The sequence below is a fragment of the Synchiropus splendidus genome, chromosome 8 (assembly GCF_027744825.2).
Source record: "Synchiropus splendidus isolate RoL2022-P1 chromosome 8, RoL_Sspl_1.0, whole genome shotgun sequence".
Taxonomy (NCBI): Eukaryota; Metazoa; Chordata; class Actinopteri; order Syngnathiformes; family Callionymidae; genus Synchiropus; species Synchiropus splendidus.
The window spans coordinates 26,093,195-26,108,988 of record NC_071341.1 but is presented as its reverse complement, the minus strand read 5'-3'; the positions used below and the strand labels follow the sequence as shown (position 1 = coordinate 26,108,988).

The 15,794-nt window shown below is 48.2% G+C and overlaps 1 protein-coding gene across 2 annotated transcripts; it reads right to left on the bottom strand.

The window, feature by feature from the left end:
• Window positions 1–76: 76 nt before the first annotated feature.
• On the bottom strand, window positions 77–15,509 carry LOC128763580 (tumor necrosis factor receptor superfamily member 19-like). Of its 2 annotated transcripts, XM_053872530.1 has the most exons (10): window positions 15,377–15,509; window positions 14,048–14,124; window positions 13,398–13,511; window positions 8,217–8,395; window positions 7,467–7,552; window positions 3,722–3,886; window positions 1,674–1,799; window positions 1,142–1,232; window positions 485–639; window positions 81–407 (listed from the first exon to the last, which is right to left on the bottom strand). In XM_053872530.1, the coding sequence occupies exons 2-9, from the start codon at window positions 14,111–14,113 to the stop codon at window positions 489–491; spliced, it is 978 nt and encodes a 325-aa protein (XP_053728505.1). In that variant the 5' UTR covers window positions 14,114–14,124; window positions 15,377–15,509; the 3' UTR covers window positions 81–407; window positions 485–488. The 2 variants fall into 2 exon arrangements, with proteins under 2 accessions (XP_053728504.1, XP_053728505.1); XM_053872529.1 differs by lacking the exons at window positions 14,048–14,124; window positions 15,377–15,509 and having other exon boundaries at window positions 77–407; window positions 13,398–13,586.
• Window positions 15,510–15,794: the final 285 nt, after the last annotated feature.

Below are 15,794 nucleotides of genomic sequence, written 5' to 3'. Positions count from 1 at the left end.
GACATGTTGCAGATCAGGTCTCTCTGTGCTGCTGGGCAGAGGAAAGTCTGGGTGTCTCAGCTCACTCTGCTGCCCCCCTGACCCTCAGAAACGCCCCAGAACACGGACGTGACTTCTGTCACCAACACGATCCGAGGAAACAACTTCTTGATGTGTTTTATTTACAAACAAGTGAGAGTAAACATCAGTCGGGAGCACTTTTACAAAAATATGTTGCTGTTGTTTCATACATATATATTTATATTACAATATCTACAGGAATTGCCTCCAGAATCTTCTTCGTCTGGTTCTGCAGCGTCTCTCCAGGTGCAGGTCCGTCACAGTCGGACGTGGAGTCGAACACTCTCAGGACACAAAAGCTTCATAAACACCAGCTGCTGGACCGTGGTCCGCTCCAGGTCACTGCCCTGGGGTGAGACACCAGAGGAGGCTCGTGAGAAGGTGGCCCTCCAAAGACGTCAGTCACTTCCTGCCGCAGACTCGCCTCCTCACGTCTGTAGACTCGGCAGCTCAGGTGACGTGTCCCTGCACCTGGACGCCTCTTCCTTCCCGTCCCCATCGTCAGCAGGTTCTGGGAGCCCGCAGCCCTCGGGGGAAGGACCCGGCTCCGGGTGGCCCTGGTGGTCCTGGTCTGAGCCTCTGAGAGGGAGAGAGAGAGAGAGAGAGCGCAGCGACACCTGAGGTGAGTGAGACGCCCGGAGACAAGTGGGTGGGTCACGTTTGGACAGATGAGCGGTGGCTGGTTCTGAGATAAAACCCTCTGATTTGGTCACACAGGAGCAGCACAGCTGACCCAACACGGGTGACGCCACCTGCTGGTGACTGGCTCTATCAGCCCAAGCTGAGGTCACCGCAACCATCTGTGTGTGAGTGCTTGTACTTCTGTCTTTGTGAGGAGCTGTGTGAGTTTTTAATCAACAGAGGGAGGACGTGTTGGCCGGTCCTCACTTTGTCTCAGTTTGAGGGTTGAAACTCCAAAACAGCTTGGGTATACTTGGGTGTTAGTTTGGTTCAGAGTCAAGGTGAAGTTTAGCCATGTGTTTTAGATGGTCAGGTTCAGGGGCAGAGGCTGGGGAAAGGGTGATGGCAATGACGGTCCTCACTACGACAGGAAGACAAGCGTGTGTGTGCGTTTCCTCACCGGTCCCAGAGACTGGGCTGCGAGTGGAAGGAACTGTGGCCCAGGCTGCAGCGGTCCTCACAGCACAGAGGTGGGATCAAGTGGACGGGACCTGAGACACACAGACACAGTGTGAAAACATGTACGTGACTTGAACCTGGGAAATGAGCTGGGATTTCTGTCCTGGACAGGTCGTGTCCCATGACCTCACAAGCCCCATGTTTTCAGCAGTGTGTAAATACTACACGTCATGTGAGTGAGAGAATCTGGTGGATGATCAAGAAACATAGTGATGGCTCGATGAAGCTTCATGAAACAGGCTCCTTTTGTTTCACTCTCAGTAGGTGTCGCTGTTGGTTTGAAAATGAGCTGAGGTTTCATTGAAATTACCTCTAAAATCCAAAGAGTATAGAGCAGAGGGTGCCACCTAGTGGAGTCTGACAATGAGGACGGTGTTTCATGAAGCCTCAGCGAGTCGTGGAGGCAGCAGCTCCAACACTAACACTGTTAAATGTGACTGACGTATGAGCAACACCCGACAGGCCGAGCTCACCACAGACGTGTCCAGGACTCGGGTGACAGTGGCAGCAGGAGGTCTGGGGGAAGTCGTGGAGCCAGTGAGGGTCCAGATGCGACAGCTCGGCTGCAGCACTAGAGTCCGGGGTCCTGAGAGACGCAGCTGGGGGGGAGCAGATGAAGAAGGCGGGTCAAGCACAGCGCAGACCGGCTGTCATGATGAAGCTTCATGAAACTGCGTGGCTGTCCTCAGAGCTCAAGAGGTGGCGCTCTGAAGAGTGAGAGCGGACAGCGCCACCTAGTGAACAGGAGGCTGCTGTTTCATAAAGCCTCACCATCGCGTCTTGTGAGTGACACCTGTGAGAGGTGCTGACATGGGTGAGGGCTTCATGAGAGCCCAGGTCATGTGACTCCAACCGTGCCGCTCAATAACAAAGTGCAAGTCAAGAAGTTGGGGCGACGTCAGCGACTCAGAGGGAAGCTGAATGTAGCTTCCTGCAGCAGAAACAAACAAGCGTCGCGGCTCCACTCCGCGTCCTTGCGGCGGAGCGCCACTCTCTGCCGCCGGCTCTCCAGGGCCGTAGTTAAATTCCTCAGAGTAATTTCCAAAACAATTATGTTAACAGTTCTTCTGAAGGGGGGGGCGGGGCACAAGTGTGTCAGCTGACACTGGGCCTCAGGCGGCTGCTGCTCTGCAGGAGGAGTGGAGCCTTGCACAGTGACCCAGTCACATGTTAGGAATATCTACAGACAGTTCTATACTTTAGTTTTTTAGTTGTTAAATTACACCACTAATTTCCATGTCAACTTCCTAACTCGTATTTCTTTTTCACACTGTGTGCGTCTAAGTGAGCCAGTGTTTACTATCTGACAGCTGGTGTGCACGATGACTCACCACTGGAACAGTAGAGCAGGGCTTCTGAACCTTTCTGATCTCTGGGCCCAACTTTCCCGGAACAAACGGCCCCGGGGCCCATTCATGACTCCTTGTTTCATTTGTGATCAATAACCATATTTAGTCTCCTACACGTAAACAAAGCAAAGCACCTTGTGAAATGACATGAAACCATGTGATCATCGCCAAGATATTTATTTGTCATGGAAAAGTCCAACCAGCAGCAGAAGAAACAGGTGCAAGTCATCTTCATCAAATTTACTCAAGAAAAAATGATGCAAACTGTTGAGAAAATTGGAAAAACTGAATAAAATTCTGAATAAAATGAATATCATAAATCCACGAAGATACAAGTGAAGTGTAAATAAAAGTATCACCATTTCAATGCTTCATGCTTTCATGAACAGTATTTACTCTTGTGGAGGCGCCATCACTTTCTTTATCATTGTTTCTTTCCAAGAACTTCTCCATAGTTGGTAACTGTCACAGATTTGCAGCTGTCAAGTCAGTTCAGTGACTCACTACTGCCTCCATACGTGGCAAGTGTATTAAAGCCGAGCGTCTCACGGCCCAGAGGTGTGAAACAAAAAAACTTCTTGTGGCCCTCTCGGAGGCGTATTTATTGTTTTTAATGTCTGGTTTATCCTGATTTCACAGTTGTAGTAGTGACAAAAGTGCTTTTAGGTGCTTGATAAATAAATATGGCATGGTAACAATGGAGGGATCCTTGTCAGACCCGCAAGGCCTGAGACTGTCTGCAGCGCACAGCTAGCACAGCTAATGGCTAACGTAACGTCTCACTTCAAAACTCTATGGTAGACCAACAAAAAAGTGGGCTGAAAACTTAATGCAGAACCAAAAAAAAAAACTCTCCAAGATGGGAAGAGAGAAAGAATCGTTCTTATGAAGCTGAGGCAAAATATGTTCAGGATTTGTCAGGAAATCCCCCAAACTAGAATAAAATCATTACTGTAAATAACTTAATAAATCATGATGTATTTCTATTTTTTGCAATTTCTTTCTGCAAATAACATGCCAGAATAGCTGAGTGTCAGTATCTATTTTTTCTCCAGGATTTTCCAACAAACCAAGTGTGGCGTGGCTTGAAAAAGGCTTGGAACCTGAACCGCTGTATGAGCAGTAGGTGTTCTGGTGCGCTGGATTCGAGTGAGATGACGGAGGGGACTCACCGCTGGGCTTCTTCTCCAGCAGCTGTCTCTTGCAGTAGATGACACAGAGGACCAGCAGCGCCAGCAGCACGGTGGCCAGAGCGCTGCAGATGATGGCGGCCAGGGCCATGTCCCGGGGGCTGGTCACCACCGAGGGCAGCGGCACCAGCTTCACACGCCGGCTACCTGCAGAGGCGCGAGGCTTCAGGTGAGAACTGACACCACACATGACTCTTCCTCACTGAGGTCAGTGGACGTCAGGCTGTGAGCAGGCAGCTCACCCAAGGTGTTGTAACTCGTCTGCTTGAGCTGAATTCACAGTTTTTGTAGCAGTTTTTTTTCACCTGCCCGGAGCACAGGTGACGTCACGCCGCCGTATGTTGTTAAACGGTTGGCACAGCTGCTTGTGTTACAAGTTTCTACAGAGACTGAACAGCAGTGTGTGATATGGCTTAATGCATCAGATGAAAACTGCCACAGGAAGAGATTGAAGCAATGATCCTCTCTGTCACTCAGCAGCCAGTGGTGAGCCAGGAGCAAACCCCAGAGCTTTGATGACATGTTCAGTTCTTTGGCAGCGATGAGACTGATGGAAGCTCCGCATTGTTCCGCTCCATTTTAATATACTGCTACACTGATTTGACGGCCTCTGTTGGAGTCACGTGCTCCGTCTCTGAATGAAGGCGGCACACAGGCGGGTTTTGTTGGTGAAAATCCTTGTTTGCTGTGTGTTGCATCAATCAAAGAGAGAACTTGTCGTAACCCTTTTCACATCTGAGAGCTCTTTGTTACGCTGTGCAAACATGGCCGAGCGTTGGGATTTGACGATCAGACCTGAGTGGGACGTGTGCTCAGAGTGGAGCAGCGAGGATCCCACAGCACCACCTGATGTGGAAGTGCTGGAGCATGAATGAGCGGAGAGCGGTCGCCGCGCTGCTGTTTACTGCGGACTGGTGCTTGCTTCATGACGTCCTTTTGTTGAGCTTCCAGCCCACACTCTCAAGAGATGCTCCTATTATGGTCTGCACCGTGGCCCCGACACCAGCACAGGTCCAAATAGCTTTCTTCTCTTGGCAATAGGGACGGGCCATATGGACCAAAAAAGTTATCAGGATATTCATGTGTTTATGGAGGAGACAGTAACCCATGCAGTGGAGTTCCTGCTGTTTTGCTCTTCTTTTACTCACTGTTCAATACCCAAACGTCATATTGTCACGTTTGTGTTGTGTGTTCCTCGCAGTGTTTGTTTATCATGAAACTCAATTGTTTTCGTTCTTTTATAAAATGGGAGTATTATTTGTCCACAGATGTAGTTGATGGTTGTCGGGCTCTTTGTGGTTGAGCTCATGCAAATACTGGCTACTGTAAAAAAACGATCAAATTTGCCCCCCGACTACTTCACGTGCATAGTATTTCACAAAACATCGCCCTGTTTTGGGGCACATTTGGGGTCCCTAATAAGTGTTAGAGTAAGCGTAGTAATATTGTTGATGTATCAGTACGATTGTAGTTGTTCCAGTAGTTTTATTTGGACAAAAGGTACTGTCCACTTAAGTGACTACAGCTACACCAGTTGCAGGGTGATAAGCTTGATGTAGTCGAGTTTTTGTGTGGTTCTCACGGTGGATGACGCTGAGCTGTCATTGTGATCAGCAGTTGCTGTTTCACTGAAGAGTGTTGCTGAGGCGAAGAGCACATAGTTGGGCTGGTGGTGACTGGACGGTCACATGGGACGAGTCTGTAAAGCAGGGCGGAGCCGACCGTGCAGGCGAGTACGTGCTCGGTGGAGGTTACACTGGGCTCTGCGGTGCCAACGTCATCTGACGCAGGACACAAAGGCGGACTGTTATCTGGGCCCCGCAGCTGCAGCCCATCCAGATAAACTGTGGTCCAGAGGAGCGGGCTCACCTGCTGATATGATCTGCTGCAGCAAACCACAGCCTTTCATACACTCCCTGCCTGTTGACTCTCCGGAATGCCACACACCCCGAATAAAAGAAGCACTTCTGAGCAGAGTTGTTTGAGATTCTCCCTTTGAACGCTCTTCAAAGACCTCCTCTCTCCCCAAACATTCTCCCAAATCCCCCTGAGAACCGCGGGCTGCTTCTTCTAAGGTGCTGTAGCCGGCTGAGGAGACCGACACGTTTTCATATTTAAGTGTCGACAATTACATGTGCGACAAATAAAAGACAGAAGGTGAGAGAGAGAGAGAGAGCATTAACCCTTTCATGCCCCGACATGAGCTCACATGAGCACGGGGGCGGTCGCCAAAATACTCCAACAGAACTACACTAAAACTATAGGACACCTCCAAAGTGTCCGTCAACATCAGTGCACTAGCAGGCTTCCCTTGAACTTCACAGACTCCGGCAACCCAGGAGATGCCAGCACAGCCTGTGACTTGGCTTTCATGGCTCTCGGTTGTGAGACATTGGAATCACTTGAGGGTTTGAAACTGTGATGAGAACTCACAGGACGATCGGATTTCCATGTGAGAACCTCGCCAGCCGTTGGATTAGAGCAGTGTGGAGGGCGTTTAAGTCCGGTCAGATCTTCAGTGAAGAACTGCAGCAGATGAAACGCATCAGACACTGAAGGAATCCATAAAACACAAATCGCATTTTTACTTGGCTCCAAAGAGCCACTGGGGGAAAAGCAAGAGGGATGAGGAGAGAGGAGGGGCGGTTGAAGATTTACAGCCCTCCCCAGACGACGACAGCCTCCCCTGCACAGCTGCAGCGCTGCCCCGGGCCACTGCGGCCTAGTCGACGGATCTGCCCTTTCAGATGTTTCCACCCGCCCGGAGATAAGAGCAGAGAGCCAGTCCAACGTTGGGAAATTCTCCAGTGAGAGTCCCGTGGTGGGGCTGTAGGGAGACCTATCCACCTTCCAGTCCAGTATTTCTGGGACGAGGGGTTACGTCTGTGAGCGGACCAGAGGGTCGCCTCACAGCTGGACCTGGCTGAGAGCTGTGGCAGCTGAAGATGGCCAGCAACCTCCTTCTGGAAGTCACACTCCATTAGCAAAAGCACAAGTTCACTCTGCCACTTGTTTCATGTGGAAACCTGAAATCATGAGGTTGTGTTTAACTGCTTCTAATGGCCGGAAGAGTGGAGCTAATTGGATCTAAGGTCCTGTGGAATGTGAACCGGGCAAAAGGCAGCGAGCATGACGCACCTCCTGCCCCTGGTCTGAGGAACGGACTTGATAGTTCTGCTGTGTAGAGCACACTGCCAGTTTCCTCAGACACTTCAAAGCAAAAGCCATTTGTTTGGACTTGTTTTTCATAATCTTCACAGTTCTGTGGGGAAATGTTTAACATTGAAGCTGAGAAGAGACCTGTGTCGTCCCACAGTACGATTCTAAAAGGCTAAAACTTTCCTCACAAAAATGAAGATATTGACTGTTGAGTTTGTTGCATATGTGAGTTACAGCAAAGTAAAACGTTATCAGACGTTTCCATTTCAACCTTTGACGCACTCGTACTGTAAACTGCAGGATGTGTAGTGGGAAAGAAAAGCTGCTCTGCTCCTTGTGAATGAACTTCACTCCGGCCAGGAGCAAGGGGGCTCTGGTTACACTGTGGACCTTGTGCTGGCACGTTGTGTGAGCTTTGTTGTGGCAATGAATTTTGGTTCAAATAGGATTTGGCGTTTTCATTTGTGGGCTGGAAGTTCTGGTGTTTACTCATGAGTATGAGCAGGTGAATACCTCTTACAGTACATGCTTTAAAATACCTGAGTGACGAAGAAAAGATGGTGCTTACAATGAGGCTCAAACGGAGGCGGAGGGTCCCCACACGGAATGCACTCCATGTCTTGGAAGCCGCTGAGTTTCGTCTTCCTGTAGTACCTGATGGGAAATACTGGGTTTTAGACTGAGTATTGAAGGTCTAAGCTCCTCACCCTTCTGTCATCACTGCATTTCAAAATGCAAAAAAAATGTTCCCAAAAACCATTAGTCTTTGCTCCATGGGAAGAAGAGGGTTCTCAGTCCCACGACCTCAATGCATAACCAGAAGTATCAGATTGAAGCTGTAAAACTGTAAAACTGGGTAACACTATAGACTGGAGGGTCAATAATGTAGTTACCTGCTTATTTGTTGTTAATAAGCAGTAATTATGGTGTTGTTAAGATGAACTATGGGCGACCATTCATGATCCTGACGCTGATCCCTTCTTCATGATGACTCATAACTGGCTAGTGTGCTGCTCATACACATATGAATCAGTCATTTATGGTCATGAACGATCCCAAATCAAAAGTGGAACCTTATTCTTTCATCATTTGGATGTTTATGTCATGTTACTCTACAAAAATCTACATGTTATCAGTAGCTGACAACTTTAAAATTACACACAAGCAAAAAAAAAAAAATTCTCTGAGGCAAACTGAGGACACACAGACTAAGATGCCATGTCAAGTTACTTAAGCAACAGGACTAGTGGTTAGAACTTGGGTTGACGGTAACAAACCAACAGGAATCTCTTGAGCGAGGCACAAATCATCTCCTCACCCCGGCAGACACTCGCCACACACAGCGTTGCTGGTGGTGGAGCAGTTGCCCTTCTGGAAGCGGTTGAGGAGTCCACAGTCCAGGCAGGGCTTGCACTTCTGCCGACTCCTGTCCTCCTTGAAGCGGCTGGTCCGGCAGGGCACACACCGGGCATCCTCTCCATAGCCAAAGCCACATTCCTGGAGGGATTAGCGGAGCAAATACGGCGGGTAAGAGGTGGGGCTGGTGGTTTGGGGCCTTGTGCAGCTGGTGAAAAGAGAGGCTGAATGTGGACGACCAGGGGTCTGGAATTAAAGAATGATCCTGGCTGGCGGGGCGGCGGCGGCGGAACAATGGGTCGTCTCTTTTGAGAGTCAATCTTACACTGGCAATCATCTCCCTGACTCTCTCAAGATGAATGAGCCGCCTTCCGCTGCAAGACCCAGAAAGGCCACGTATTTCAATGACAAAAGCCCTCAGGGACACCTACTGTTGTATTATTGCCAGTTTATGAGTGAGTTTTGGAGGGGCCCCGAGTCCGAGCACACTCGGCGAGCGTCCCGTGGATTGAGAGGGCGGCGAGCAAAGGAGGCTCTTTTAGAAGGAGACAAGGATTATGGAGGGGATACGGAGCGGCGGAGATGAATACACTGTTTGTGTCACTCACAAGAAAGTCCACTTTAAAGCCGAAACTCTCTCCAGCATGAGACTGATCTAATGCTGGACCTTCAAAGCCCAAATCACCAGTGAATCAGCACAGTGAGACCCAGTATAAAGATCTGCTCCACCAACAAACTGCTCGTTCTGTGGACAAGGCCGCAAATGTCTCACTAAACACTAAATATTTCATCAATGCACCACTGTGCTGGTCAACCACATTGATGAAGTTTTTCATTTGGATGTGGATTTCTGCGTCCTGGATCCAGTTCTTTACACGTTTCACATGACACAAAGTATCAGTTTTGAGGTGACCTATTTTAGTCCACACAGGACTCAACATTTTTGTCTTCAAACAAATCAATTATGAAAGCAAATGAAAAGATAAATAACCAAGAAGGATTGGACGACCGAACCCTTGTGTTATGAGGCTTCATGAAGCAGTGTCCTCATTTTAGGAGCCAACTGATGTAAAATCTTTAACAATGAAACCTTACACCATTTTTGAACAGAGGGCTGACAGCAGATCCACTGAGCTCTGAAAATAACGACACTGTTTCATGAAGCTTCATCTGCCCTTCGCTATCTGTTACCAAGACCTGGAGCAACTTTACAACCAAATTTCCCAGTAGTACTCGGCTTCTCCAAAAAGCAGCAAGTAGTCGAATCACATGAGTTGCCAAGAGAAGTAACTTCAAATATTTTCAGTATCTTCTGCAGAAAACTTGATGTATTAGTTTGCACTGATCTCTTAAAGACTTCACCTGCTCTCTTGCGTCTGTCTGCATGACTCATGTTTGGTCTCCTCTCCAACTGGCTTCCAGTCATAATCCCCCAAAACTATGTTGAAAGGTTGATGACAACTCGACATAAGCATGACAGCTGACTGACGCAGGAAAGAAATCCTTATCGAGTCACGAGCCAATGTCCCGCTGTCTTCCACAACCCAATCCCAAAGTGGGATTACAGACGGGGTAGGAGCGTTCGTGTGCTCTTAAATCAAAGGTTAGCTTCAAACAGGACATCTCTCCGCTCATCCGTCTTCGCCCGGTTCAGCTTTCACTGCCCGGGCGTGCAGGCAGGCTGGAATGTGGGCACAAGACTCTGAAATGGGGGCTGGGATTTGAGAAACAGCCTGGCCCTATCAGACAGAAAGTCAAAGGCAGAGATGCGTGTGAGGGCACTACAAAGTAGGGAGTGAAGATGAGGAATGTGAAGCTGACATGGAACCCTTGGCTTGGATGGTGGTGACGGGGTCAGCTGTGGACTGAACCAGCTGTTCATACGCCCCATACACGGCCCTTCTCTGCAGCCAGGACTATCATTGTCGCAGCAGGGAGATGACAGACAAGGCACTTGAACAGCAGAGCAGGAGACAAGAGGTTGAAAGGAAAGGTTTACTCGATCACTAGAGAAAAGTCTGACAGACCAAGACCCCTCACCTTTATCTAAACTATCCATTCATACCAGGACTATCCAGATATTATCACGTCCTCACGCCTACGGGACCATTCTCTGACTGTCCCGGACCACTGGTCCTGGCTGTCCACCTTCTTCTACAGGCTAAATGTGGGCCGGCCGCTGCTCAATGGAACTTGCAACAGAACGAGTCTTGCTTTCTAACTCAGCGCCACTTTGGCTGCTACATCAATCATCATTCTTGCTATGATGAAACTTCTTTATCACTCCTTCATTCTCTAAAGATTATTCTTTATTCTTTTAAGAAAACACGAAAAATACATCTTTTTTTGCCTTCCACTATCCATAACTCCAAAACAGTGGGGTGTCACCACACCACAATATAGTTCCTATTCCATCCAAATCCAAATTTCTGGTCCTGGCTCCACCCCCTTCACCCTGCAGACAGGTGCCCTGTTCTTCAGTGGCCAGTTTTATTTCCTTCCATTTTATTATTGATTGTCTCCTGTGGGTAATAACTCTGGTCTCTGGCCACGTCCTAAAGAGCAAAATCTTCATATGAAAACCATCCCCTTAATCTTCTGAGTTCTCTCTGGTATCTCCGGATCCATTTTGGGTGCGAGTGCCAAGCACAACAGGAGCCTGGAAGCCAGGGAGTCATGGAGACCTGCAGCATGTTCCGGCACAGATATTTCTGAGATTAGGGGGGGAATCACATGGGTGGGAGGGAGAGTGGTGGGGGGCAGTCATCTGATCTGGTCATAAAACAACAGGGAACACAATCGGTTGGCTCCACAGATCACACCCCAGCGCCTCTCCTCTCCGGCTCTTGACTACTGCACTGGATTCAGTGATTAACATCAGTACTGAGGGCCGGACTGCCGGTCCTGTTCATCTGTGCCAAGGCCAACTCCACGACTCCTCCATGCAAACGTGATGTTCACCAGGACGGAAGCACTTGGTCTTCCCAAGCCTGTCAAGCATGGCGGACAGAGGAGAGGAAACCTTCCTGCTGAAAACCGTTGACACATCAAAGTTACGTTTTGACTTCTTGCCCACTGGCACTGTTCCAGCAAGAAGTGAAGCGAAGGCCCCGCCCCACACCCCCCACCCACGCCGAACAAAACCGAGCAACTATCCATTAAACTCCTGAAGCCGAGGAGTGGGGAGGAATCATAGATTGTGATGGACGCTCCCTCAGTGGGTGGCTCTCTTAGCTACAGTTAGCAGGGACGAGCTAATTGATGTTTGTCCGCCCGCCTCTCAGACACTTCCAGAGGCAAACTTCCAGAGCAAACTGGGGCACATTCCTCTGGGATCTCTATGGCAGCTGCTCGGAGGGGCTCCAAAAGTCCGCTCCCCTCCCGACGCTCAGTCGTCCCCTCTCAGAACACAGACAGGCAGGGACTGGGAACGCTTCTCTGAGGTCTCCACTCAGCGCGGGCCTCCCGCTACCTTCCTAAAAAAGAGTGAGGCGGCCAATTATTAACCAGGAGCCCGGGGTGCATTCATGCTTGCCGGCTGGCAGGGAACACGGGGACTACTGAAGCGCACCGCCGACCACAGAGAGCATGTCTGTGTGCACTGAGATTAGAGGCAACTGCGCTTAAACGCATGTGCGCCACAGATGTCAAAGAGCGTCGGCGGCTTTTTCATCGCCTCTCAGAGAAACAAAGGACCGTGAATCCATGTAAAGTCAGATAATCACTGTTTTAATTGGAAGTAAAGCGTCTACTTAAGGCAATTTAGCAGGCGCATGAATGTACAGCTCTTTGGAGTCAAAGGAATCTAAGGTCAACCCCATGCTAAACACTGTGTGGAAACATACGCTTCACATGATTTATTAACTTGTTTCCAATTTGTTGCAACGGAGGACGTTTTCGCCTGGTCGCAGTTCGTACTTGTTAGAGGGAATAGAGGAGAAAACAACTCTGTATCTGCAGGCTGAGGAAGCTCGCCTCAGCCAACTGAACTGTGTTAACCTTTTCTGTTGGACAAGGCGTGTCAAACTCAAGGCCCGCTGGCCACCTCAGACTCGCGTTATCACAGCATGTGGCCCGTGACGGGATTTAGTAATTCATCCATTCATGTTCCACTGCAACAGTCACAACTTAAATACATTTTTTGGACTCCACTTTCAAAGGATTCAATAATGTTTTGTCCAGTTTGTAGTGATGGGCAGATGAGGCTTCAGTTTAAAAATGAGGTGAGGTTTCACTGAAATGCTTGGATTTTTAGAGCAGAGAGTGCCATCTAGTGGGCTGAGGAAATGAGGACACTGTTTCAGGAAGCCTCATCACTACCTCGGGTGAGATGTGATGTACAGACATTCATGTGTCTGTGGGCCTGTGTTTTTGATTTAAAAAAATAGTGACTCACTCTGCACTAAAGTGTTTGATTGGAAACATGCAACTCATGACGCTTGTAATCCTGATCTTGATGATGGTAATAATAATCTGAACACTGTCTACCACAGCCATCGTAACCATCGGGTTGATGTCTGCATTCAGGTTGTTCCCACGGAAAAGCAGTGTTTAGGGCAAGTACGGCGTCAGAGGTGGGATGGTAGATAAAGCCCAAGGCAGGGTGAATCAGGATTATGAGCCGCCGATGAAGGCAACACCACCTCCTGTAAAGTTGTGTGCCCTCATTTGTCCCTTCTAGTAAGCTCTGAGGAAGAATGGCTTTCCTTTACAAACCTGAGCAAACACCACTGAGGCCTGTTTGACCACACGCTGCCATGTGGTGGAAAACAGCAAGCACAGGCATGGTGTGCGTCTCACTGAGAAGACAATGAGTTGGGCAGGCTGCAGTGGCCGGGAACAATGAGGGCTTTGAGCAGAAGAAGGTCAAAAGCATGGGTGTGACAGTAAAGACGCTTCTGCTGAAGCTAATAGCGACTTGGCTGCTCTCAGCATGAAAGAGAGGAAGTCATAAATAAGGTTGTTTTCTCTGGATAACAGAAACAGTGAAGTCCATTCTTTTCAGGAGCTCCATGGTTTTGGCAGCATTTTTCACTGCGGCTTGAGGAAGTTGTTTTCAGTGATCACAGACCTTTTGTGTTGCTACATTTCCTCTTCTTATCTACAGCTGGATGTTAACTAACAAGAAACAAGCGTCTCCAACCTTTGACAGCTCCTGTCCGGCATCACACTGCTTGCATGGTTTACAGTTCCCGAAACGATCCTTGTACTCGTGCTCCCGACACTCTCGGCTGTCCTCCATGGCTGTCGCAGGGATCTGAGAGACGGAGCAAATCACCAGGTGAAATATGGTTCGAAGACGCGAGAGGAAATGAGCTGCAAGTGAGAGCATAAATCTGCGGCTTTTTATTTCTTGCAGAGGCGCCTTTAATCCTTTGGAAACAAGTCTCACCTGCTCCAGCAAGCAACGGTGCCAGAGCTAGGCAGGAGAATCTGACACAATAAACCAGGACACTGATCTGTAGGAATGTGAAATGACACTCAGCTATGTTTGTATTATTCACCGACGTCTCACACAGCATTTGTGCAAGACTGTTATGTAATAACAGTATAATCACCGCCTCATTCTAACTTGGAAAGAAATCAGGAGAAATTCCATTGATGCCTCTCATGACACAAACATTGCTGTGTGGATGAAGCCAATATGAGGTGTTGGACGGTAAGCAGTGGCATTAAAGGACAGCAAACGTGCATGTATGAAGCTGCAATAACACACAACTACTGTTGACATTGTCACCAAGAGCCTGTTGTTCAGGGCCAGAATTGACTGCAGTCACCGGACAAAACACTTACCAGAGCTGAACCAATGACGTGCAGCGTGATCACAGCAGAGACGGCGAGTTGAGTCCGCCACAACATTTTTCACCACTCTGGAAAAAGACAGGGAGCGATAAGGAAAGTGTGCACTAGGTAATGCACAAACACACAAAATACAGATTAAAATCTAACACGTTTCGGTTTTCATGTTCAACTCAATCATATTAAACACATGGATCTCACACAGATACGTTTTTACCTAATCCTGGCTATGTTCCATCATATTTGTACCTCAAAGATCTCCGGAATACACGGCCACATATTTGCAAATAACTTAACATGTCTACTGCTGCCATTAATATAATTACTACAGCTTCTAAAATGTCCACATTTTAAAGTCATAAGAAGCTACAGATGTTTCTGGATATCCATGTACTGGAGGTGTCTCATGTATTTCATTCTCACTGAGCTGCAGTCAAAGTCTTTTGCTGATGGATTTCCACTTATATGGGTGTAATGCTGTGGTGTCACTTCAGATGAGGATCATCGTTCAGAGTTACAACAAGCAATGGTGTTGAAGAGCAAAAGTGTCAGGTCCATGTGTGAGGAGGTTTGAGGAGGTTGAATGGAACCTGTTTTTTTTAAGTCGTCTACCATTCATGAAACTTAACCAGTGCATAAAAATCATATTAATAACTCTGCATTTCACAGACTAACAATGCTACAATGCTTTGTATCCCACAGCACAAGTCACTGCAACAGTTTGGATGTTTTCATGGAACAATTCAGAAGATTCTTCTCTGACTGACACGCTACACAACATGTACATGCATCTGTATGTGAGGACCGTGTGCTCAAGAAGGTATTGTGTCATGCAGATGTAAAGACTGTTACAGGCTTGTTTTGCTTGACTCTACTATACAGAAGTGTGTGGAGTGTTTTGATAACATTCCAATGGAGTCAAACTCAAACTAAAGTGCAGCAACAATAAAATAAAACACAGATGTAAAGTGAAGGTGCGTGTGGAGTGAGTTTATATACACACGATTGAATGCCATCCAAAGCGTGTGGAGTATGTGAATAGAAAAAGCAAATAGTGTACGTTGTTTTTGCAGAACTATAGCTTTTTTCGTTTGTTTTTAACACATCTATTTTTGTTGTTATTCCCTTTGTAAATGCGTCCATTTGCAGGTTGTTTCCTTGCGATAGATACCAGTGGAAACTAGACCAGAGGTAACCGCAGATGAAAGCAGCCGAGACGAGACTCGGGTCGAGTGTCAACAGGAACACTAGTTGACAGTGAATCGCTGGTGTCCTCACGTGTGAAGCTGCAAAAGCTGCGAGAGTAGTGGCGGGAGAGCTCACCTGAAGCCGACACGGTGGAGTCCCGGCAGCGTGCAGACCGGTGAGGGTGCGGGGAGCTGCTGCTGCTGCTGGTGCGCGCCCGTGCACCGCTCTGTCTGCACGTCTGCCGCTCGCTGCCTTCCGCGGCGCCACATCAAAGACAGGGGGAGGGACCACGCGCGCCAACGGTCTCGCGCTCGAGCCATCACACTCCCGTGCACGCGCGCTCGTGTTTCAGCTAAATAAGCGTATTTTATGCAAAAATAATCTTCTAATCTAATCCACATTTAGAGGCGTCGTAACCTGCTTCAGTCACTGCACATTTCAAACACGTGAAACTTTCCAAAGCGATCACCGACTAACAGAACAGCTTCATCCACTAGGGGGCGCAAATGTTTGTTTATTGATTTATTGTTTTTACCATATAATACAGAGAAGT

What these genes read in the sequence shown, in the direction of transcription:
- LOC128763580 (XM_053872529.1), bottom strand. Translation starts at nt 13,586, where the DNA reads ATGCTCTCACTTGCAGCTCATTTCCTCTCGCGTCTTCGAACCATATTT. An exon ending in CCGGACAGGAGCTGTCAAAG is followed by an intron (nt 8,396 to 13,397) that starts GTTGGAGACGCT and finishes TAATCCCTCCAG; the next exon opens with GAATGTGGCTTTGGCTATGG. An exon ending in TGTGGCGAGTGTCTGCCGGG is followed by an intron (nt 7,553 to 8,216) that starts GTGAGGAGATGA and finishes ATTTCCCATCAG; the next exon opens with GTACTACAGGAAGACGAAAC.